The following is a 23,378-nucleotide window of genomic DNA, read 5'->3' as shown; positions in this document are numbered from 1 at the left end:
TTCCTTGTATCTTCTTTTTAGTTTTGCTGTATATTGCAAGTTATCAACCTGTTTCCTCTATATTGGAGGTTATCATAGCTTAACTTTCCAAAAAGGGAACAGTGTGGAGAGGTTGTCATATAAGTGAATGTACTGCAGGAAATGAATGTATTTATTTTGCATTTTTATTCTGCCTTTTTCCCTAAGACTTCAAGATAATGGCTAAATCTGTTTTCTCCCCAACTTTTTTCATTAGAGAGAGATGTCATGGAATCCACAGGGCTAGAGTCTGAGATCAGAGTGGCCCCACTCTTAATATATTCCAAATATACCAAAAGTCATAAGAAGCATGAATTTGCTTATGATTACTACAGATTTATAATCAGATAATTCCACTTTACTGAGGGTATGTATGGTCAATGGGCATAATCCTGTCTCCCATACCATGTGTTCCCTCTACATATCATTTTATGTAAAGTTGGTGGATAAGAGATGGGAAGCCTGTGACTCTCCAAATGTTGCTGAATAACAACAAAGGCCTAGGTTTGTGCAACCGAGAGTAAAAAACATTGGTTGATGCTTTGATGTATGAGATAAACCTTCACTGAAAAGCAGATAATTTAATCACCTCCTGCAAATGATACATAAAATTTATATAATTTTATAATATAATTTCTATTTGAAGATTGACACATACACTAACACCCACACATATACCCCAAGATACCTTTTCTAGACAGGGAGATAAATCCAAATGGGAAGCTACCTTTGTTCCACAAAACAGAGGTTCTTAAACTGTGGGTCGTGATCCCCAGCAGGCCATGAATAAACTAGAAGAAGATCACAAGGATTTTTTAAGATTTTGCTCAGGCACGATGCTCAAGCTTCAACTTTAGAGTACCGCTAATAAGTTTACATATTGAATATTATTAAGCTTTGGTTGGCAGAAGCACAAGATTGCTATGAACATTTAACAGTTTGTATTCTTTAAATTACTGTTGTAGAACATTAGTTTGAAATACCTGTATATCTATTTTATAATACTTTTAAAAATTGTCAATCGCTGTTATGTTAAAATGCATATAAATGTATGCTTTTAAATGTAGTATATTTTGTGCACTGGGTTTTTAACACAATTAAAATGAGCAAACCTGATTTCAGGATAGTATAACCACTACACCAGATGTTCATGTGAGAAACCATTATTCTTATTCATATACATATGGATCACTGTTATCTAGATCTGAATTCTCTTATAAATATCTCTGTGTCTGGGCATTTCTGGAATACATATAGCAGATCCATAGTTTTTGACTGCCTGTAATAGTACAATGACAATGAATTTAAGGAACTATTCCATGCTTGATTACAGCTGATATACGCCATACTACTGTGGAGGAACTATTGATAGATGTATTTTCTGATACTTTCTTGGGGGAAAAAAATCCTGATGTCTCTCTTTGAATTTTGATCAGTGCTCATTAGCACAAAAAAACTAAACACAAAGGCAAAGAATACTTTGTAGAGTGTTTCTCAGCCTTTGCATCTTTAAGATGTACTCCAGCATGCTTGGCTGGAGAATTCTGGGAGCTGAAGTCCACATAGAGCCTTATTTAGTCAGGATTTTCTATGATTGATGAAATGCCATCAGATTGGTGTCTACCCTTAACAGCCACAAAGAGAGATTTTTTCTAGGATTTGATCCAAATATAATCTTTCAGGTCTTGCAGTTGTTGACATAATGAACAAATTAATGATGAAAGACATTAAATATGGAACAAGCAATAGGTTTTCTTGTTTCAAAATGAATGTGAATATGGAATTATGAAATTATGTGAAAGTAAGCAAACTCATCTTTTCCTTTAAAAATATGGTTTTAAATCTGATTTCGATTTTTGTTTGTTGCCAATGAAACATATTTATTTTATAAAGTTAATAGCTACATTAATTTAATGTGATAAAGTTTAATTCATAAAAGTGGTGTGATTGGTTTTTTTTTTTGGACTAATCCTAGTTTACTCATGGAGGCAGAACATTTCCACACAAATTAATTCATCATTTTAGGGGAGTGTTAGTTTGAAGGAGAGATTTTTTCGGTCCTTTACTTTTCACAATAATTAAATAAATAACTTATTATACTCTAGAAAGAATGCAAAAGTACAGTGGATTTCCTTTTGGATCAGCAACTTTGACACATTACTATAAGGACATACATACGTAGCAGTAATAAATTTCGTCCATGTTAGCAGCAATTTTTTTTGGTAACAAACGTCATTACAGTGAAAAAAATAGATTTCACAAAGACTTATCAGCACTAAGCTTTAAATACAATTACATGACATATTTTGCAGTTAACAGCAGATCTGAGAGGAATGGACAAATGCTTGTGATACATCTCTTACAGGGCATACGCTCACCTCTTTTAATGCCTCATTAATATTATCAAAACATCCAGAGCCCAAATGGGCTGCATTTACTAAAAGCAAAATAGCCACTTACTGTTTACCAACCATATTTTTTCGACCAATATACTCTATTAATTAGCACTTCAAGTGCTGGTTTAGCTTCCCAAGTCCAGAATAAATTAAAATAAAAAAAAATATTTCATTCTTGATCCCTGCCTGCAGATCTATATAAACAGAGCTCTCTTACCCATTGGGATCAGCAATCTTTCAGTGGTGGGGACTGAAGTGTATGTATATAAAGGACACACATCAAGTGTATGTATATAAAGGACACACAAAGGCAACGGGGGTGGAGGGAGTGCAGGTGAAGGAAAAATAGGAACAGAAGAAAAATCAAGGGGCTGCAGCAAAAATGGAATTTGGAATAATTTTTAATATATTAACTTGATAATAATTAATATTAAAGTTAATATTTGTAGAATCAGAACAAATACCTATCTAAACTTGCATCCAATTTCCTGCAATAATCAATCACTTCTGGAAACCCACAGGCAAGATATGGCAGCTAAATGTTCTCATGTACTAATCCTTGGTTTGTTTAACCATGGTTTTTTGAATCAGTCACAGTGACTGTATTTATTCACAACATTGAGCAATAAACTAGGTATGAAGAGATGGCCTTTATGGCCCCTAGAGATGCCCCTCATAGAGTGGAAGAGTCTCTTATAGTTTGGGGGGGGGGAATTAAGAAGAAAATGAGTACCCATTCATCCCCCAGCCTTAAGAAGGAGCCAAAGGCAAGCCATTTCTGAGAAATCTTGTCAAGAAAACTGCAGGGGGCTTCTCCAGGCAGTCACCAAGAATCTGACATGGTTGACCCGAAGGAGAAAAAAAAAATCCTCATCTAATTTCAATTTTAAAAAACTCTGAAACCCCACCTTCCCCAAGCCCTAACGCTCAACACCAGGAGTGGGCAACTATGGCCCCTTCACGACCTGCGGACCTCAACTCCCAGCATTCCTGAGCCACATGGCTGGCTCAGGAATTCTTGGAGTTGAAGTCCCCAGGTCATAAAGGGGCCATAGCTTGCCCACCCCTACTTCAGGAAAAAGAGAAAAGAAAGAAAAAGATATTATATTGTATGGAGCTGCAATGATAATAATCTTTTAAAAGAGATCCCTTTTTTCTATTTGCCCACTGCTATCTTGTGGGCTGGACTAGAAGACCTCCAAGGATCCCTTCCAGCTCTATTCTATTCTAACCCAAAACAGCCTTGGGAATATTGCAGAATGAAATCCCAGACTGACCTTTTCCCACACAGGAGAATGAAGGGTTTTGTTAGCACGAAAGGATTCCTGACTTCCAGTCTGTGCATGCCAGCCTTAGACAAAAAGGCTGCTACCTATTGAGGAATGAGGAATGTTCAGACAAGCCTCTATTTCCATGATAAGAACTGCCCCACATTTTCCAGACAAATAATAATAATAATTTTGATTTTGACTGTGGGAAGTTTGGTTATTCAGCGTCAACTTTGCTATCTATTTATCTACCTAGATAGACAGACAGACAGATATGGCCAGTTTTGCTATATAAGAATGCCAACTTGGGGAAGAAGAAGCCGTCTTCTCTGTCTTTCTGAAAGAGCAGAGTTAAGACATGTTTGCGCTTGCTTGCTTGCTGTTACAGAAATGACAGCCAGCGATTCCCGGGTGGCAGAGGAACAGACTTGGAAAACCACAATCAGAAACCATCTTCTCACAGACACTGTAACTACTCAAGACAGCTCTATGCCCTCAGGCTTCTTTAAACCAGGCATCTGCCCGTGCAACCTACTTGTACCATTAAAAAAAAAAGCAATGCTGTTTTATAATAATGAGCACCATTCCATTATTTAGGGGAGGGGGAGGCGACTGTTTAGTACCATGGCACATTAAAACTGAATATAGTACATAAGACATGAGAACTGGGATTGGATCAGTGGTGGGATTCAAATAATTTAACAACCGGTTCTCTGCCCTAATGACCAGCTGGGTGGGCATGGCCATGGTGGGCGTGCCCAGGGGGTGTGACAGGCAGCACTCGGCCTCCTGCACCCCCTTGAGAGCAAAAATGGGCCATGGGGGACCGCACCGTGCCCACCCATGCCCTGTTTTGGGCCTAGTAGGCCTCCCTGCAGCCCCCTGGGAGCCAAAACAGGGTGCGTGGGGACTTCTGGAAGGGGCAGGACGGGGCGAGCCAGCAATTTAACAGGTGGTTCAGCTGAAGTGGTGTGAAACAGTTGAATCCCACCACTGGATTGGATTACCAGTTGCAGCTCTGGGGTAACATTATTTCTAATCTGAGACAATCCTGAACCTTTTGGGGTGGGTTTTTTTAGGACTCTGAAGTAATGGAAGGGGAGGAAGAGTTCTGGGTCAAGCAATTGGGCGGCAGGCAGGCCCACGACCGCACCCCAAAGTTTCTTCTCTGAAATCCTAGAGTGTGTGTAAGTTGCTGAAGGCAGTACTGGCAAGGTTCATGCCTCATGCTTATATTATAGATTTTTTTTTTTAAAAAATAAGCCCTTTCCAGTTCAAACATTGCACTAAGCTCCATAAACTCAAAGGTCTAAATTTGCACAACATATTCAAGCCAGGCAAAACCACTATTATGGCTTCCTGTGATGTATCATCTCAATTACTACTGAGAGGGTAGGTAGGTAGGTAGGTAGGTAGGTAGGTAGGTAGGTAGGTAGGTAGGTAGCTAGCTAGCTAGACAGACAGACAGACAGACAGACAGACAGACAGACAGACAGACAGACAATCTGCCTAATTGAAAGGCAGCTTTCTATATTTAGAGAAGACCCTATCTATTCCACTGTAAACATTAACTTAGCAATTTAGACCAGAATCTTGGAGATAATTGTTTCCTGACATATAACTTGTCCCACAAGTTAATATCCATCCATATCGATCACTGTAGTATCTTATAAATACAAGCCACAAAGTGGACATGTACCTTTCTCACCTTTCATACAGTGTACCCATCCATACCAGTGGTGAGTTTCTACCGGTTTGTCCCAGTTCAGGTGAACCGGTAGTGGTGGCGGCAGGAGGCTCCGCCCACCCGCCTGGACATCATCATGGATGCTCTGCACATGCACAGAAGTGCCATGCGCACGTTCCCAGTTCTGAACCAGTAGTGAAGGTAAGTGGAACCCACTACTGATACACACACACACACACACACACACACACACACACATGCTCACACACACAGAAACACAGACACACAAAGTTTTCTTATACAGAAATTATGCTTTTCATTGTTGGAAACAATGAAATTATCTCTCAGAGACAATTAACTGTAGGTTTCTCTTTGTTATGAAAATGTACATCAAAAGAGGTCCATGCATGACTCATGCTTTCTGTTCTAAACCACAACAAGAAGCATCAGCTTTCACTTCTTGAGTCTGATCTTCAGGTTCAATACATCCTTTAAGAAGCAGCAAAGATTCTTCTGCTCCTTTAATGAAAAAAAATCGGGAAATGGATGTTGTAAATCCGTTCTCTGTTGTGTTCATTCTTCATTGAATGCATCTATTCTGAAAAAAAGAGAAAGACGTTTTATTGAAATGCTCGCATGCTTCACTCTGCCATTGTGTTAAGGTGCTTTATTCAGATTGATGCCGAGAAACTTTTTTATATTCATTTCCACACATTTGTTGCATTTATCACAAACCAAGGATGAATGGAAACTTTCCCCATTTCCCACAGTACATGCTATGTCCATATCTCAAAAGTCTTCAGACCCAATACAAACTAGCATTCTTCTGCTAGTACACATTATAGTCAAGTAGTTTCTTTGACCAGATTTTCCTAACATTCTAAGCCATGGCTTGGAGAGCATAACATTGGGAGATTTGCTCACTTCATCCATTCATCATCAAATCTGAACAGAAGGGTTAGTCAGTGTTAAACTTCTTCTTTGAACATAATGTTATCCACTATGTCAAGCCACTCTGTTATCTCCACTGCTCCTCAGTGAAAGGGGTTCATGATTATACTTTTGAAATCAAAGCAACAACAACAAAAGATCACATTAAATTCTTCTATCCTTAATCTTTTTTTCCACCTATTTATAATTACTGCAAAATGGCAATAATTGAAATTTGTACTATAACTAAACAATTGCAGCTTGTACTATATGTTCACACAGTTCTTTTTTTGAACAGTATACCACTTGTACTCTATGCCCTGATAATAATCAGATCAATTCACTTTAAGTCAATGACATGATCAAAGAAAGGGCACATAATTGCAATTCTGATATCATATACATGCAGTGGATAATTCACTTTTACAAAAAGTCTATAAAATGTTTTATAACAATATAATGAATTAACAAGAAGAGGAGTTGTATTTGGCATTGTACAAATCATGATAGAAAAGCTCAAGTTCCCTTCATCATACTATGAGAATCAGATATACAGTACCAAGTCCATATTTTCACTACATTTTTATCACAGCAACCAAATTGCCTTCACGCTTTTGAGTTGCTGGAAAAATAACTTCCTTTCAAAGTGCCCAATATTCCCCAATTGCTCTCTTCATCAGCATAAGATGCAGTGTTAAGAGAGTGGACTGGTACCACTCAAATTTCAAATTTTTTTACTACTGGTTCTGTGGGTGTGATTTGGTGGGCGTGGCTTGGTGTGCCTGGCAGGGAAAGGATCATGTAAAATCTCCATTTCCACCCCACTCCAGGGGAAGGTTACTAGAAAATCCCCATTTTCTCCTGATCAGCTGGGACTTGGGAGGCAGAGAATAGATGGGGGTGGGGCCAGTCAGAATTTTTTTTCTCCAGAACTGGTCAGAACCTGCTGAAACCCACCTCTGCTCCACTCCCAGTTATGGAAGTTCATTGACTAATTTTAGGCAGATACTCAGCCCACCTCCTTCACAAAGTTGTGGTCCTGAGAAAGAGAGCAACTTTCAAGAAGAAGCTATTTTCTCAGAAACCATAGCATACAGAAGAATACAGGTAGCCCTCGACCTATAACAGTTCATTTAGTGACCATTCAAAGTTCTAACAACGCTGATAAAAGCAACTTATGACCATTCTGTATATTTATGACTGTTGCAGCATCCCCATGTGATCAAAATTCAGACACTTGGCAACTGATTCACATTTACGACCGTTGCAATGTCCCAGGATCATGTGATCACATTTTGCAACCTTCTGACAAGCAAAGTCAACGGGGAAGCCAGATTCACTTAACAACCCTGTTACTAATTTAACAACTGCAGTGGTTAACTTAACAACTGAGGCAAGAAAGGTCATAATAAGAGGCAAAGCACACTTAACAACTGTCTTGCTAGCGCAACAGAAATTTTGGGCTCATTTGTGGTCGTAAATCAAGGACTACCTGTATCTGCCCAGACACAAACACTGTGAATTTTCTCACTTTCCTTTTTCAAAGGCGGAACACCCAAAATTGCTCATCTTCAAGCAATACTAGGTAACTATGCAAGGCAACTCCTTCCACGTCATAAAGTTATGTTTTTCATGTCAAAGCCAGCAGAATGTAAGAAGAGCTTGTCTTTTTTTCTCAGTGTGATTGTCTCCTTTGTCCTTTCAGTTTTTTACAGAAATTGTTTAGGCAACACAAGAACCCACTGAACCTGAGTGGCACTGAACTGAAAAGGCAGAATGAAGTGAGTCTGGAGTAGGTGGGGCCAGCACCACTAATTCTTTGTGGGTAATTGCTGCCAGACAGAATTTAACAGGTATTGGCAAGAAAGCTGCTTTAACTACTAGTTAATAGCTCCCTTGCAAATAGGAGCTTAGCATCTGCTGGGTGAGATATGCCTGAATTTCAGAATTTATAGATTCCATTTCCGGCAGATACAAGAGAACTTCTCCTGGCTTAACTCACCAGTATTCAATGTAGAGCAGGGATGTCAAACTCACGTCACGACAGCATCACGTGACGTAGCGGAACTTTTTTCCCCTTCGCTAAACCAGGGGTGGGGGTGGCCAGTGCGTGATGCATTTGGCCCGCGGACCGGGAGTTTGACAGCCCTGATGTAGAAACAATCTATACCAGCTGAATACATTATATTGATTACAAACTTCAAACAGTGCTATGTTTATAGCTCCATTAATTATTCTAATTTCAGGAGCATTCACACAAAATTATTGCAGCACTGATCCTTATCTGACTTCCTGCTAGGTTCCTTGTTCCTCTATGGGCATAAATTCAGCCATTGTCTACTATCTTGGCATTGGATGGACCTGGAAGAAAGAAAGACAAAATGTTCTTCAACTAAATCTTTTCCCCTTTTAAATGTAAATTTTAATTTGTTTTTAAATTATTGGGTATTTTAAATTTGTCTCAGCCAAATTATTTAATTTGTTTTTATTCTATTTTAAATTTTTGTATTTATGTGTTTTATTCTGTGGCTGTTCACCGTCCTGAGTCCTTCGGGAGTAGGGCGGTATATAAATCCAATCCAACCCAATCCAATCCAATCAAACGAATCACAGTATGCAAGAACTGGATTGTTTTGACCATACAGGTAATCCTTGATTTACAACCATTTGTTTAGAGACCGTTTGAAGTTAGAACAACACTGAATTTAATTTAATTTAATTTAATTTAATTTATTAATTAAATTTCTATGCCGCCCCTCTCCGAAGACTCAGGAAGACTGAAGGAAGTGATTATGACCATTTTGTCACACTTTTGACTGTTGTGGCATCCCCAAGCTCATGTGATCAAAATTTGAATGTTAGTATCTAATTTTAAAAAAATAATGAAAAAAAGTAAAAAATGTTGTAAGAAAGTTCAAAAAGTGGTAGGGCTGCAGTAACACTGGAAAAATTTAAAATATGAAAGTGATTTCCTTATGGAACGGTTGTTTGACATGCGTCTGAAGAATGAACCCATGGCTAATAATTGGAAGGATACCATTATTATCTATTAAGAGCAGTGGTGGGTTGCCCCCGATTCGCACTGGTTCTATAGAACCGGTAGTAAAACTGGTGGGAGGCTCCGCCCACTGACCCTGACATCATGAAAATGCTTCTGCGCTTGCGCAGAAGAGCGTGTGTGCGCATGAGCAAAGAGATCGCACATGTGCGGCCCCGTTGCGAACCGGTAGTAAAGGTAAGTAGAACCCACTCCTGATTAAGAGTGAATGTTAAAACTGCAGGGGAATTGATTAGTTTATTAAATGTTTCTGGAAAGATGTTTGACAGAATCCTGAAAGAAAGGGAACAAGAAATAACAGTGAGCAAAATCTGGTACATGTGGTTTTTGCTGAGGGGTTTTTTGCCCCCCCATGGAGAATGATTTACATATCAAAAACTCATAAAAAGAAACCCAAGGGAAACGATGTTATGTTTTCTCTTGACTGGCTCAAGGTTGACTCAGCCTTCCATCCTTCTGAAGTCGGTAAAATGAGGACACAGATTGTTGGGGGCAATAGGCTGATTCTGTATATAGCTTAGTGAGGGCTGTAAAAGCACTGTGAAGCGGTATATAAGTCTAAGTGCTATTTCTATTTTTCATTTTTTGATAAATCAATAAAAACCATTAGCTTTCCAAATGTAACTCACCAGTTGGTAGACAGTAATTGTAGCACAATTTAAAAGTCAGTTGGTAAATAAAAGTACAAGTAGCCCTCGACTTATGACCACAATTCTGTTTCTGTTGCTAAGCAAGACATTTGTTAAGTGACTTTTGCCCCATTTTATGACCTTTCTTGTCACAGTTGTTAAGTGAATCACTGCAGTTGTTAAGGTGGTAACACGGTTGTGTTTTCCCACTGACTTTGCTTTTCAGAAGTCTGCAAAAGGTGATCCCATGACCATGGGACACTGCAACCGTCATAAATATGAGTCAGTTGCCAAGCATCTGAATTTTGATAACCATGTCCTTAGTGTGAAAAATGGTCATAAGTCACTTTTTCAGTACTGTTGTAACTTTGAATGGTCACTAAATGTATTGCTTTAAGTCGGGGACTACCTGTTTAAGATTGATGTGATGTTAAGTGTAATTGAAAGATGAAGACTGAGTAAGTGGCTCACTATAATCACCTTTTGGGCCTTTCTTCATTGTTGAGATGAAGTGCCATCCTCCCATTCTTGAGGTGGCATAAAACTGGTCTGCTGGATGTGAAATCTTCTCCTATTTCTAATCCTTCTCTTTCTATGTGTTTTGAAGCTTTGATGAATTGTAGGAAGCCATGGGGGTGATCTTGGAGAAGGCATCCAAAGGAGAAATTTCCTGAGCAATTAATCAGTGGAATGACTTGCCTCCAAAAGTTGTGGGTGCTCCAATACTGGACTTTTTAAGGAAGAAACTGGACAGTCACTTGTCTGGAATGGTACTATAGGATCTCCTGCCTGAGCAGGGGCTTGGGCTAGAAGACTCTTCTAATTCTGTTATTCTGTAATTCTGCATCCAGATGACAACATGACAGTGACAAGTACCAAAGGGAAGAAAGGAAAGTGCTAGAAAAACACTCAGTCTGGCTTCCTTATAATTTTCCTAGGGTATAAGTAAAAGGGAGGGATGGGAAAAAGCAGGCAGACTTCTGAGCAAAGTATAGTTGTATTCTACTTCCTGTAGAGTCACCTCTTTTACTGCTGACATGCATGTCCTGATTATGGGTGAGCAACACAGGTTGAACAAAGTGACTTGTTGAATTTCTCCTCCCCAAGCTCACTCATGGACTGGAATGAGATGAAGCTTCATGAGGGACCAAGGCAAAAAAAAAAAAAAAGATGCCAGCAGAAGTTTTGGAGGCCAGAGTTAGGGGCAAGTAGGCCTACAAGCTATCTGTATGAACCATGCTTTATCTGTTAACATGTTAGGTGTAACTGCATTTTGGCTCAATATGACTCTATAGAAATGTTTTCTTATTGCATCAATCTTGTGGGGGTGGGGGGTGGGGCAGGATTTGTGATTCTCCAGAACTCATTGGTTTCTATCCCCATACCTGTCACACTTAATGATTTACTGGGCAAGAGGGAAGATGGGGTTCTAACCATATTTAAAGGGAATCACATCTCCATCTTTGTCCTACATAAAAATTGCAAGCTTGATTTATCATAGCATTTAATATCACGAAAAAGTTTGTTCTGTTAGTTTAAAGAGTTACTGCTACAAGTTTAAATTAATTATACAGTATTATACACGCAGCATAGAGAGAAATACAATTTGCAAAATCTCACAGGGAATGAGGATGTCAAGACCTTAAGCATGTGAAGAAATCCTACTGGAATAATTCAAGCATCTTCATCCCAATTGTCTACAATGAGGCCATCTTGCTAACTAAGTTAAAAGTAGTCTACTGCTCCAGTATGTTGTTTCAATCTGCACTCATTCTCTAACCACAGTGACAATCTGGTCTGTTGCTTATGTTACTTTAAAAATGAAGCAACCAAGAAAACTTAACAGGTACAGGCAACTGTGTTTGCTCTGGAAAAAAGCCAGTATTTGCAGAAAATCAAGGATGTATTATTTCATAGCAGGAAGTTCCTAGCGTTACAGAACTAGGCCTGGATTGCAAGATTGTAAACGATTCAGTAGCCTCCTTATAGCTCATCCTCTGACTAACAAATAGTATAAATACTATAATGATGAATTACAAATTGGGCATTTTGTAAAGGATTTGCCATTGGGATTCTTCACTGCAAAAATGGTATGTGTTTACCTTAACAAGAGCTGCTCTGAAATAACAAAAGATCAGAAATATCTCTTCTAATATTTTGAAGGACAAAGTGAAATTAGCTCCCAACAACATTCTCAAGACATTGCTATTTTGAGCTGTCCTGTTGGTAGTGCTGGCTCTCAGAGTTACGTATTTATAGACTGGATTCACACATTATGCTAAGCCAAAATGTGGTTTGTTTGATTTTAGCATAGTGTGAAGTGTGATTTAACCATTGTGGATTGTATAATATGGTGGACATCTTAGCATATTATGGGAACTCAGCTCTTTGTGGCTCAATTAACAAACCATGGTTAAGTCAATAATAGATTATTGCAATGCATAAAACTTTTCACTGAGGTCAGCCTTCAGAATCTTTTAAATGTTGCAAAATTCTATATCCTGCAGGAGCTTCAGAATAACGTGTCTATTCGCAAAAATGATTATTTCCAGCCTCAAATCTGTAACTGTAGCTTATATCAATTGTAGGGGGGCAAACCTTGATTTGACAAGCAAATTAAAAAATAAAATTCTTAACCATTCCCTTCAATCATCACCATATTTTCTTCTCCACATCCTTTCCAAGCTGATACCCTCAATTAGATATGAATATGAAAAATCAAGCACTGGTTAGTAAAGAAAGCTTTGTCGTTCCAAATACTTTAGAAAAGCTCAGAATAAAGCTATATTTATTTATTTTTATTTATTTGTATCCCACCTTTATTATTTTTACAAACAACCCAAGTCAGTGAATATATCCAACGCATCTTCCTCCTCCTATTTTCCCTACCACAACAATCCTGTGGGTGGGGGGGGTGGGGGGGAGAGAGAATGAGAGAGAGAGAGACTTGGTTCAAAATCACCCAGCTGGCTTTTCATAGCTAAAGCAGACTTGAACTCACACTTTCTAGCCTGTTGCCTTAACCACTAGACCAAACTGGCTCTCTATGTAGAAACTGCAATGTTTTTGGCAAAACCGAGCAAGGTTTTATTCAATTGTTTTCAACCTGGCATCCTTTACAATGTGTTTATGCCAGCCAAAAAAATTCAAGGAGTTGCTGTATTAATAGATGGGGAAGATTTCACATTGGAGAAACAGTTTTTGATCTATCTCTCTGCAAAGGAAGATAGGGACAAATTAAAAATTCCCTCATTAGAAAAATTGTGGGAACGATGCCTCGATCTGCCGCATTTCTTTATCACACTCCCTAGATGACTTTTGATGTTGTTTTGGATTAGTCAGCAAACACCCCAAGCACCAGAACACCTGCCTTCCACTAATGGATTTAAGCAAGACTGCAAGGTCAAAACAGTGAAATCAGTCCTCCTCCTAATCTTCTTTTTTTGGTCCTCTAGAATGACTGATCTCCTTTAGTGCCTTCTCTCCTGGGATCCATTTTGCTGCAGCTAGACTTCCCTCAACGCTAATGTCAGTTTAAAGGATGGGATGGAGATTTCATTCTGAAACTACTATCTGAACTGGCTCATTTATCTGTGTTCCTTTCGCTCATCTGTTGGTTGGTGTTCTTTTCCCAATGTACCAGATCTGGGTTTTAGAAAAGTTGCTACCCACACAACTCAGTCTCCTAACTCACTTATGTATTTCCAGGGATAAGTTAAAGAAAGAAACCCATTAATCAGGCCTCTGTTATAGATGGTATTATTTCATCTTATTATTTCCTAGTGAATTCTAAACTCTGCCCTGCAGATTTCCAAGTAAGGAACACTCAGAATTTAGGGCCATTTAGAGACATGCTGTGGCTCAAACTGGAACCCATGTACATTTAAACAAGCCTAGGTACACCAATTTTGCATGAACCTGTGAGGTCCTCACCTAATGACATCAGCAAGACTGCTGGCATTGCTGTGTGAAGCAATGTGGTCATGTGATATCACACTTTACGACCATGTTGTTTAGCAATGGAAATTTCAGTCCCAATTGCCACTGTAACCTAAGGATACCTATAATTGCTTATAAATATATGAGATGACTATGGTTTATTGAACAAATCACAGCTGAACCTAGGTAGGGCAGAACAGAGTATAAAAACTAATAACTAAAAATTATGTGATTTTCCAAACATAGGACAGTCAAGAGTCCCCTGTTCAGGATATATTCTCAGTTTATATTAATTGTTAATATAATTGAGCTAGTCTGGTGCAGTGATTAAAGTGCTGGCCTAGAAGCCAGGAGACTGTGAGTTCTAATTTTGCCTCAGGCATGAAGCCAGCTGGGTGATATTGAGCCAGTTACTCTCTCTTGGCCCAACCCACCTCAGGGTTGTTGTTGTTGGGGAAAATAGAAAGTAAAAGGAGTATTAAGTATATTTGCTACTTGGAGTTATTTATAAGTAAATAAAATAAAAATCTAACAAACATTCTTTTCCTCAACAGTACCATTCTGGAAACTGTGTGTTTGAGTGGAAAGATGAGGAAAAAGAACTTGGAAGCCAATCTTCTTGAATTCAGTGGTGTTTCCTTACAAATTGACACATGAGACTTGATTTGTATTATTTGTTCTAGACCAAACTTGAAACTTTAAGATATGTGGTCTTCAACTCCATGCTGGCTGAAGAGTTCTGAGAGTTAAAGTCTACACATCTTAAAGTTGCCAAGTTTGAAAAACACTGATCTAGAGTTTTTCCACCCTGTATGCCATGAACTCTTTCCAAAGTTGTTCCCCGCAAAACACTACAGTGTATAAAAAACCTTTCCAGTGTATATAGTATGCGAAAGATGCATGTGCATTTTTTTTAGTTTTGATTTTAATTTCTGTTTGTGATTGGTACACTTGTTCTGGCAGATACCTTCAGATGGCTACACACAGGCTAAAACACCACTGGTCCCTGTGCTAGAATTTTGGATTTAAACATGATCTCATTCCTCACCATCTTTATTCTTTATCAGTAGTAAGTGATTAAACTAGATAGTTCTATCAACTTTATCAATATCTAGGGATTAGCCAATAAGAAGTTTTGCATTACCTACAACTTGGTTCAGATGGTACTAGTGAGCAGTTTTGGACTTTTTTTGGCTGAAGCATAGCCAGTCTAGGAGATTGGGCTCATAAGACTGTCTGATAGGAGACTATCATCAAATACATAGATGTGGAGTTAGTATGGCTTATTCTTTTCTGAGACAAAAATTGAAATGTAAGTGGGAGTAACAACTCTGCTATTTTCCTGTGATGAAAAATAAAGAGATTTATGTTGTCATGCTTTTAAAAAAAAATCAAGGAAATCAAATTTCACTTATTTTCCTTCTGCCAAGAATGAAGTACTGCTGAATAATTAAGATTTTGGTTTTCTATTCAGATGCTATCAAATCTCTCTTTCTCTTTAAACAAAACCGCTCCAGGTGATACAGCCAGGACTTTTCTGTTAAGCTATGGGGTCATTTCTTCATGAACAAACATTATCGTATCTTAACCAAATGTAAATTCCTTAGTGCCTGAACCTCAGGCTAAGATGGCTCTAGACCAGTGTTTCTCAACCTTGGTAGCTTGAAGATGGGTGGACTTCAACTCCCAGAATCCCCCAGCCAGCAGCGCTGGCTGGGGGATTCTGGGAGTTGAAGTCCACCCAACTTCAAGCTACCAAGGTTGAGAAACACTGCTCTAGACAATGGCCACCTTATAATTAGGCAATGAGATAATATCCTTGAACAGAGCAGCAAATTATTCATTATTTATTTAGTTATTGCTTCTCTGCCAGGCATTTCTGCTTCATGCCAACATTGCTTGGTCAGTTTCCAGAGGAAATGGCATCTGAGACATGCTTCAAGTAACATTTTATCTCGGAGTGATCCTGACCAAGACAGTAGCTCTTCCAAAGATTTAGGTAGGGCTTGGTTGCTTATAAAGTACAAAACACTTATCTCACTATTTTACCTAAATATATGTTTGCTTGTATTGTATTTTATGATGTGCCTAGCATCTGAACAGATTGTTATGGCTAAATTAGCTCAAGGGCACATCAACTGATTGGTCTCTCATGGTCAAAAGATGCTAACTGATGTCTCTTACTTTGTAAGTTTATTTGGTAAACTAACTTATTTAATTTCTTTAACCAGAAACACCGCTGCTGAAGTGGCAAGTATCAACATTCGATGACTGCATTTGGGGCAGCCAGTCAACACACCGTGTTTTTACTAAACACCCGTTAGAAAAACACGAGCACATCCCTAGCTGTTAAAGAGTAAGATAGTCACAACCCATGCAAAGTGTCCCATGCACAATAGCACACTTCCTTCAGGGAGTGTAAACCTCTTAATTTCCATTTATTTCAATTGCCCAAGGGATTCTATCTGATATTTGTGATCATTGAAACCGCTTGATTTTTTTTTGCCTTGATGTACCAGTTGCTAAATCCTAGGTCAGTGCTTAGAGTTCAGTGAAGGACAGAGAAATTGCCAAATCAGTACAGTATATCAAAGGTCCAGGTTTATAAATGGATCTTCTAACTCCTACACCACTTTTCTGTAAGTGCTCTTTTTAAAAAGTCATTGCAAAGTCCAAATGCTAAGTGTATTTGGTGAAAAGTAAATCCTATTGATGCACTGTATCCTACTTCCTAGGAAACTGCCCAAAACTGCACTACATCATGCTGTTCGTTTCCTGTTTGACTGGGAACCCGTCCTTTTAGATTTATTGGGGCACCAGCTGAAGCAACAACCCTGAAGAAAATTTGCAGCCCTAATATTTAAGCCCTCCTTTTTGGCACCGGTGCAGTCGTGAACCAACTTCAGTCAAGTTGAGGCGAAAAGCAATAAATGCAATGAAGCAGCAAGAGATGTCCCGCTCACTCCTCAAGAGAATGGAAAAAGAAGAAATGCCAGGAAATAGCTGCCAAACCTGTTGTGTTGTGACATCAGAGGAAGGCTTATCACTTGTTAATATCAAATGAAATAAAGTGGGGAAAAGAGAGACCCACAAATGTTTTTCCCCCCACGATAATTTAAAAGGGGATAAATAAGAAAAAGGAAAGTAGAGGGATGACGAAGTTGACAGCTGCAAAGGACAAAATGTGTGCCAGTTTATCTTAATTAGATAAAATGAACGCCTGAGCAAATGGCCAGGCTTTTTGTTATCATGGCCCAACCTGCTGTAAATAAGCTGTTTCCCAGTCAGAGGGCAGACCCAATGTATGTAAATATTGACTTTAAATTTCTCTGGTGGTTCTCATTTCTCCTTAGCAAAGTCCATGACTTTCTAAAGGCCAGCTCAAACGGTGGAATCTTTCATAAAACAACAACAACCAGCTGTAACTTTCTGGAATCATTCACCATTATAAAATTATGGAAGGCCCAAATGGAAGAATTAGTATCAACACTGGTACCATATGTTATGCCCATAATTCTTTATATATTAAATATTATTATATAGTAAAGATAAATTGTAGGTTTCCCCATCCCTTACTCCATGATGCTGGAGAGATAAAAAGGAAAGAACCTTATTCTGTATATTCATAGCTATGCACGTAATATCAAAGGTGCACGGATACACTTTGCACATGCATTCATGTTACACTGACCTGGGTGTCTCTATGAAGGAAGCAGTCCTTATGCCAAGTCTTGCATCATCACATTAGCCTCTTTGGCTTTCTTGCACATGTACAGCCACTTGATTATCCGAGCATTGCGTTCAACCACAGAGGTGCCACTAGGCGCCTGTTCTGTGAGCTCTTCCTCCAGGAGTCCATCTTCATCGCTGTGTCTCGTGAAGTCACTTTCAGAAGCTGCCCCACTGAGGCTGTGGAGATGGAATGAGAAGTTGTCTGAAGCCACTGAAATATTCTCTTGGCCTAAATCTTTTATTACTTCAGGTTCAAGACCACAGTTCTTAAAGAAAGTGTCAAATTCAGAGAAGGATTTTGAATATCGCGAACTGATATCTGACTGAGATCTCTGAAGACCTTTCTGCCTCATCTCCTTTACATCATAAGGTGCTGAAGTCACATTTAGGGCATTTTTGCATTTGCTGACCAGAAAGGGCATTGGGTTTGCCTTTGTGGGTGAATTCTGTCCTTCTAGGTCATAGCTATGTCTTGTGTCTTTGCCCACAATAGTCCCTTCCACTTCAGGAATGGTTTCCTCCTTGAGAACAACTTTGGACACCTCAGAAATCAGCTGTTTTTCCTTGAAGGAACCCTGGAACAGCCTCCGGACCAAATTTCCACGAGTATTCTCCTGGCTTTGACCTCTGACAAATTCACATTTCTGACGATAGATCACCAAGGAATCTGGTCGGATCTGCCTTTTACCACTGTTGCGCCTCACAATGGGAGGGCCGTCTTGCAGGGCTGCCGGGCTCAGCTCTGTGGCTGTGGGAACTTGGGCTGCCGTGTCCTTCTCCTCTCTTGAGCGATCAGCCTTCTTGCTTTCTACTGAGCAAGTCTCGCTGCTACTCTCAGAAGTTGAGCTGAGGGTGATGGCCGGCACCTGCTTCCTGCTGATGACTTGCTGGCTTTTCACGTACTTGGCCTTATCTGCTGCCAACCTTTCCACGGCGCTCTTCCTGCTAGGGTTGGCTGCCTCCATCTGCTTGCGAAGGTACTCTGGACCCTTGTGGAGAAGCCGTGCTGTCAGCGAGGAGGGGAAATCAGAGATGGCATGCATTCTCACCATGTGGGAGAGTTCGGTTGGCATAGCAGGCTCAGGTGTCCCAAGCTGATTTGCACTTCAGGAAAAAGAAAGAAAAATTCAAAGTCTCTTTCCCCCCCACCTCCTCCTCCTCTCTTTTTCTCAGATTCTTCCCAGATAAGCAATCCGAGGAACCTCTCACAAACAACCAACCCCTGTTGCTGTCTTCTTCTCAGTGCTTTCTGAACAAAGCAAAACACCTCCGCTCTGGCCAAGCCCAACTGTCTGTGCCTGCTGCAGACGCTCTAACTGCACACATGCATGAGTACACACCCCTCCACAGCTGCTTCTGTGCACATTCACCTTTCCAATGAGACAGCCCCTATGAGCCAGGCACAGCCAATCCTTGTGAAGCACAAAGGCCTCTCTGACATTAGTCGGGAGGGAGATGACTCACTGATGTTAGAGGAGCGTCTCTCAAACCATCAACACTTCATTGCCTCAAGCAAGGACGAGCCTTAATGAAGAGGGTTTTTTTAAAAAAAAAAAAGAAAAAGAAATAACACATAAGCTTCCTTCTGCCTCCTCCTACAGCAATAAGAATGAAATGGGAATGAAAGTGCTGGAGGAGCTTTCTTTGGCAGAGACTGAGGTGCAAAGGACAAAATAAACCTCCTGAAAATCCTGCTGTAGATAAGGATAAGGTGATCTTTTCCTAGATCACCTTGAAAGCCCTACTGGTGAGATGAGGGAAGTTCATTGAACTTGGATTTGAATATTGACGTGTATGTGGATGAATAAACTGAGCTACGAAGCCGGAAGTTCCCAGTTACCAGTTTGAATCTGCCAATAAACTCACGAGGTAGCTAATAGGCTCAGCTTCATGCTCCGCACTCTGTCACTTGGGGAACAATAACCACGACTTGATTGGCAGGTTTGTTATAAGGAGAATGCACTTTGAACACGTGTGGAAGTGCTATTCAGATGCCGAAGATTATTTGTATTGCAGGCAGAGACAGGGGTCTGTTTCTATTTTACCACTTCCATGATCTGTTACAACATGTAAGAGATTTTTTATTTTTATTTTTTTTCAAAAAAAGTTATTTATAACACAACACAATATAACAAACACAAAATGCATAATATAAATTCCTTTTTTACAACTGTTTCGTAACGGTCATCTTCTAGTATTTACATCTTCCCCCAGAGAATTATTATTTTTATTAAGAAGAAGTAAATTCTCTCTCTTCCTGACATGGTAGGAGGAGAGCTGTGGTCTGGTTTTCTGACTCATGCTTTTTTATTAAAAGGTAATAAGGAGCTGCAGCTCTCAAAATCTTACGCCGTTTAACAAAATGTCCTGGTCGGCAAAGGTGGTACCAAACCTCGGTTATAGTCCTCAGGGAATTGTGTCTGTACAAGCACTGATCTACAGGTTATTTAAAAAAGGATTGCAGCACTCTAATAATTCAGCAAAATACGTTCTGTGGTAAAGTGTTTGCTTTTCATTTTAAATCCTGCTTAGGGTACTCAAGTCACAGCCTGGCAAATTGGCCTGGCTCCAGAGTTCTGGTATTTACCCCTTTCCTCTGACAACTCATCCTCTCTTCCTGTTGCTCATCCGCCTCTCCCAGTGGCTGGAGCAAATCAAACTCTTACGTTCTATATTGCATGTAATGCATGTAAGATGGTATGAGTGGGTAGGTGGAATTCTAAGGCTGTTGAAAAGTATATTTTCACACCACCATAAAGAAGAGGGGGTCAACCTATTTTCCAAAGCACCTGAAGGCAGAACAAAAAGCAATGGATGGAAACTAATCAAGGAGAGAAACAACCTAGAACTAAGAAGAAATTTCCTGACAGAAAATTAACCAGTGGAACAACTTGCCTCCAGAAGTTCCATCACCGGAGGTTTCCAAGAAGAGACTGGACAACCATTTGTCTGAAATGGTATAGGGTTCCCTGTCTGAGCAAAGGGTTGACTAGAAGACTTCCAAGTTCCCTTCCAATTTTGTTATTCTGCAAGGGATTATAGCTATTTCCTGTCAACCAGAAAACATGATTGCATATCCTGAACAGTTGCTGGCCTGCTGGATTTTCTCACAGAAGTTCATGTGCACTGAGGAGATGTCAGAAGAAGATGATCTGATGTAAGAGATGGAGCTTAAAGTTTTGATTTTGCCTGGACATGACATTCTCCCAACTCATTCGTTGGATTTTTGGGTGCAGCACAGTCTTTGGTTGTCATAGTATAATTTGTCCCTTGACTTTTATCTCACAGACTTGTATAGATATTGTTGAAACATCAGCCCTTTGAGGTAGACCAGACCAAAAAACAGACTCCACATAGACCTAAAATTATTTTTTTAATTAAGATTGGCTACAGTAACAGAATTTAGCAAGTCTGTATGTCTTTCCCTCCTCCCTTCTTTTATATTTGTGTGAATTAGGACTGTCTGTCTTGAGTTGTTTTTGTAAAATTATCTCCTTCTTTGGGCTTAAGCAATGTTTACCTGTTTTTGTTGCCTTGGTAATGGATCTTCCCTTTCTCCGTCTAGGCCATCTAGACGGAGAAAGGGCCGTCTAGCATTCTCCCCATTAAGAGAACTTTGTACAGAGAATAGCATAACACTGTAGAGTGAACTTTTCCCTCCAAAAGGAAACCCAGTAATCCCCAAAGAAAACAAACAGTGCTCAGTTATCTCACATAGTTAATCTTACTGGTTAATTTTTAAGAAGCTTAGTTCTTTTAAAGGACCGAAGAGTCACTGCTTTCCAATTAGGAACAGGAGTGGGGACAGAGAGGAACACATCTTCTAGTCTTATTGAGGCTACTTGGAAGCTTCCTCTGACGCCTTCTTGAAGTGAGCTGGTGGGATCTTGGTGTTTGGGGGATCCTATCCTTGAAAAAGTGGCAAATGAGGAAACTGGCAGACAACTGGCAGTAGGCCCTAACAATATCAGGAACACTTGAGAATTGACATACTTACTGTAGTAGCCTTTCTTGTAGCTCATTGTAAAAGTTTATTTACAGAAAGGGTAGGACTTTGAATACATCCATTACTTGCTTTTACTTTGCATTGCTCTTTTCTTCCACAGAAAGATACATATGCCCAAATATACAGTCAGCAGGAGCAAATTTCATTTCACCCTTACACTGGTAGTCCTTGACTTACGACCATAATTGAGCCCAAAATTTCTATTGCTAAGCAAGGTTAACTGAGTCTTGCCCCATTTTATGACCTTTCTTGCCACAGTTGGACTAGAAGATCTCCAAAGTCTCTTCCAACTCTGCTATTCTGTTATTCAGTCGTTAAGCGAATCACTGCAATTGTTAAGTTTGTTGCTAGTGAATCAGGCTTCCCCAATGACTTTGCTTGTCAGAAAAAATCGCAAAAAGTCATCACGTGACCCTGGCACACTGCAACCATCATAAATATGAATCAGTTGCCAAGCATCTAAATTTTTATCACCTGACCATGGGGATGTGGCAACAGTCATATGTATGAAAAATGGTCATAGGTCACTTTTTTCAGGGCAGTTGTAAGTTCAAATGGTCACTAAACAAATTGTTGTGAATCGAGGACTATCTGTAATCATGAGACCAGTAAGATTTCCCCCATTGTATCCAACTCTAGGGCAGGGTGTTCATCTTTGTTTCTTAGCTAAGACATTTTTCGTGGTCATGTGGCCAGCATGGCTATATGCCGAGGTGCACAGAACACTGTTACCTTCCCACTGAAGTGGTACTTATTTATCTACTTGCATTTGCATGCTTTCAAACTGCTAGGTAGGCAGAAGCAGGGGCAAGTAACAGGAGCTCACTCCATTGCACATTGACTATGGAACTATTGTATTTTTTTAAAAAAAGATGCAAAATAGGGATTGAATTAAAGGAAAAAGTTAGGGTAGTCTAATTAAACCTCTTAGCCCGGGACCTTTTCAATTTTGGCCTCATGTGGTCTTCAAAAGGAACAACTGAGAGATTGGAGGCTAGCTGTCCACTTTGAGGACTGAAATTTAAAAAATATTAGATGTTCATGAAGTTTTCTTCTACAGAACAAGTCCTGCTGTCCCCCCCCCAAAAAAAATTATTGAGCAAATATCTGTACATCAGGAATCTGCTAGGATTTTTAGCTCATTGAAGCGATGTTCATATACAAAGCAAAAATTAATAAGAAACCCTCTATGTGATTCCCACATAATACTCAAACCAGTTAAACTACTATTTGCTGAAAATCTGCCACTGGAGAAGGAAGTGATGAAGGGTGAACCAAAGATTATTCAAGGCGCAAAGTGTAATGCAACAAGCTAGGACTTGCCTATATACTCATGGGTCAATCTACTTATTTTTCAGGTTTTTCATACAAATTTTATTTCCTCAATCAGAATAAAGACAACTTCTGCTCAGAAAAATGGGCAAACTATAAATCTGAGAATTTTATTTATTTATTTATTTTTGTCGGTGAACTATATCTGAGCTGGTGCAGTGGGATGAGATGTCATCTTTCTTTTTCAGTAGCTGACCGTGCCTCCAATACACTTCAAATCACAAAAGTTCCAGATTCTTGCCTGACCTGCTCCCAGCTTCTAGGCACAAGTCAGTGTGACTCTCCCTAACCCTCCATCAATGTATACGTGATGGCTGCAGCTGATGGGGAAAGCACCATAGGCGTCAAAGCTTTCCAAAAGAATTTTATATGCAGAAGGAATG

General features: G+C 39.5%; 1 protein-coding gene across 2 annotated transcripts; it reads right to left on the bottom strand.

Annotated features, from left to right (window-relative positions):
• Nucleotides 1-130: 130 nt before the first annotated feature.
• On the bottom strand, nucleotides 131-19,024 carry FAM110C (family with sequence similarity 110 member C). 2 transcript variants are annotated; one of them, XM_034436665.3, is made up of 2 exons: nucleotides 17,617-19,024; nucleotides 131-5,962 (listed from the first exon to the last, which is right to left on the bottom strand). In XM_034436665.3, the coding sequence occupies exon 1, from the start codon at nucleotides 18,728-18,730 to the stop codon at nucleotides 17,645-17,647; it is 1,086 nt and encodes a 361-aa protein (XP_034292556.1). In that variant the 5' UTR covers nucleotides 18,731-19,024; the 3' UTR covers nucleotides 131-5,962; nucleotides 17,617-17,644. The 2 variants fall into 2 exon arrangements, with proteins under 2 accessions (XP_034292556.1, XP_034292555.1); XM_034436664.3 differs by having other exon boundaries at nucleotides 131-5,967; nucleotides 17,617-19,023.
• Nucleotides 19,025-23,378: the final 4,354 nt, after the last annotated feature.

This window comes from Pantherophis guttatus, chromosome 1 (genome assembly GCF_059756535.1).
Source record: "Pantherophis guttatus breed Tessera chromosome 1, ASM5975653v1, whole genome shotgun sequence".
NCBI lineage: Eukaryota > Metazoa > Chordata > Lepidosauria > Squamata > Colubridae > Pantherophis > Pantherophis guttatus.
The sequence above is the reverse complement of the archived record's forward strand: the minus strand, read 5'-3'. Positions and strand labels throughout refer to the sequence as shown.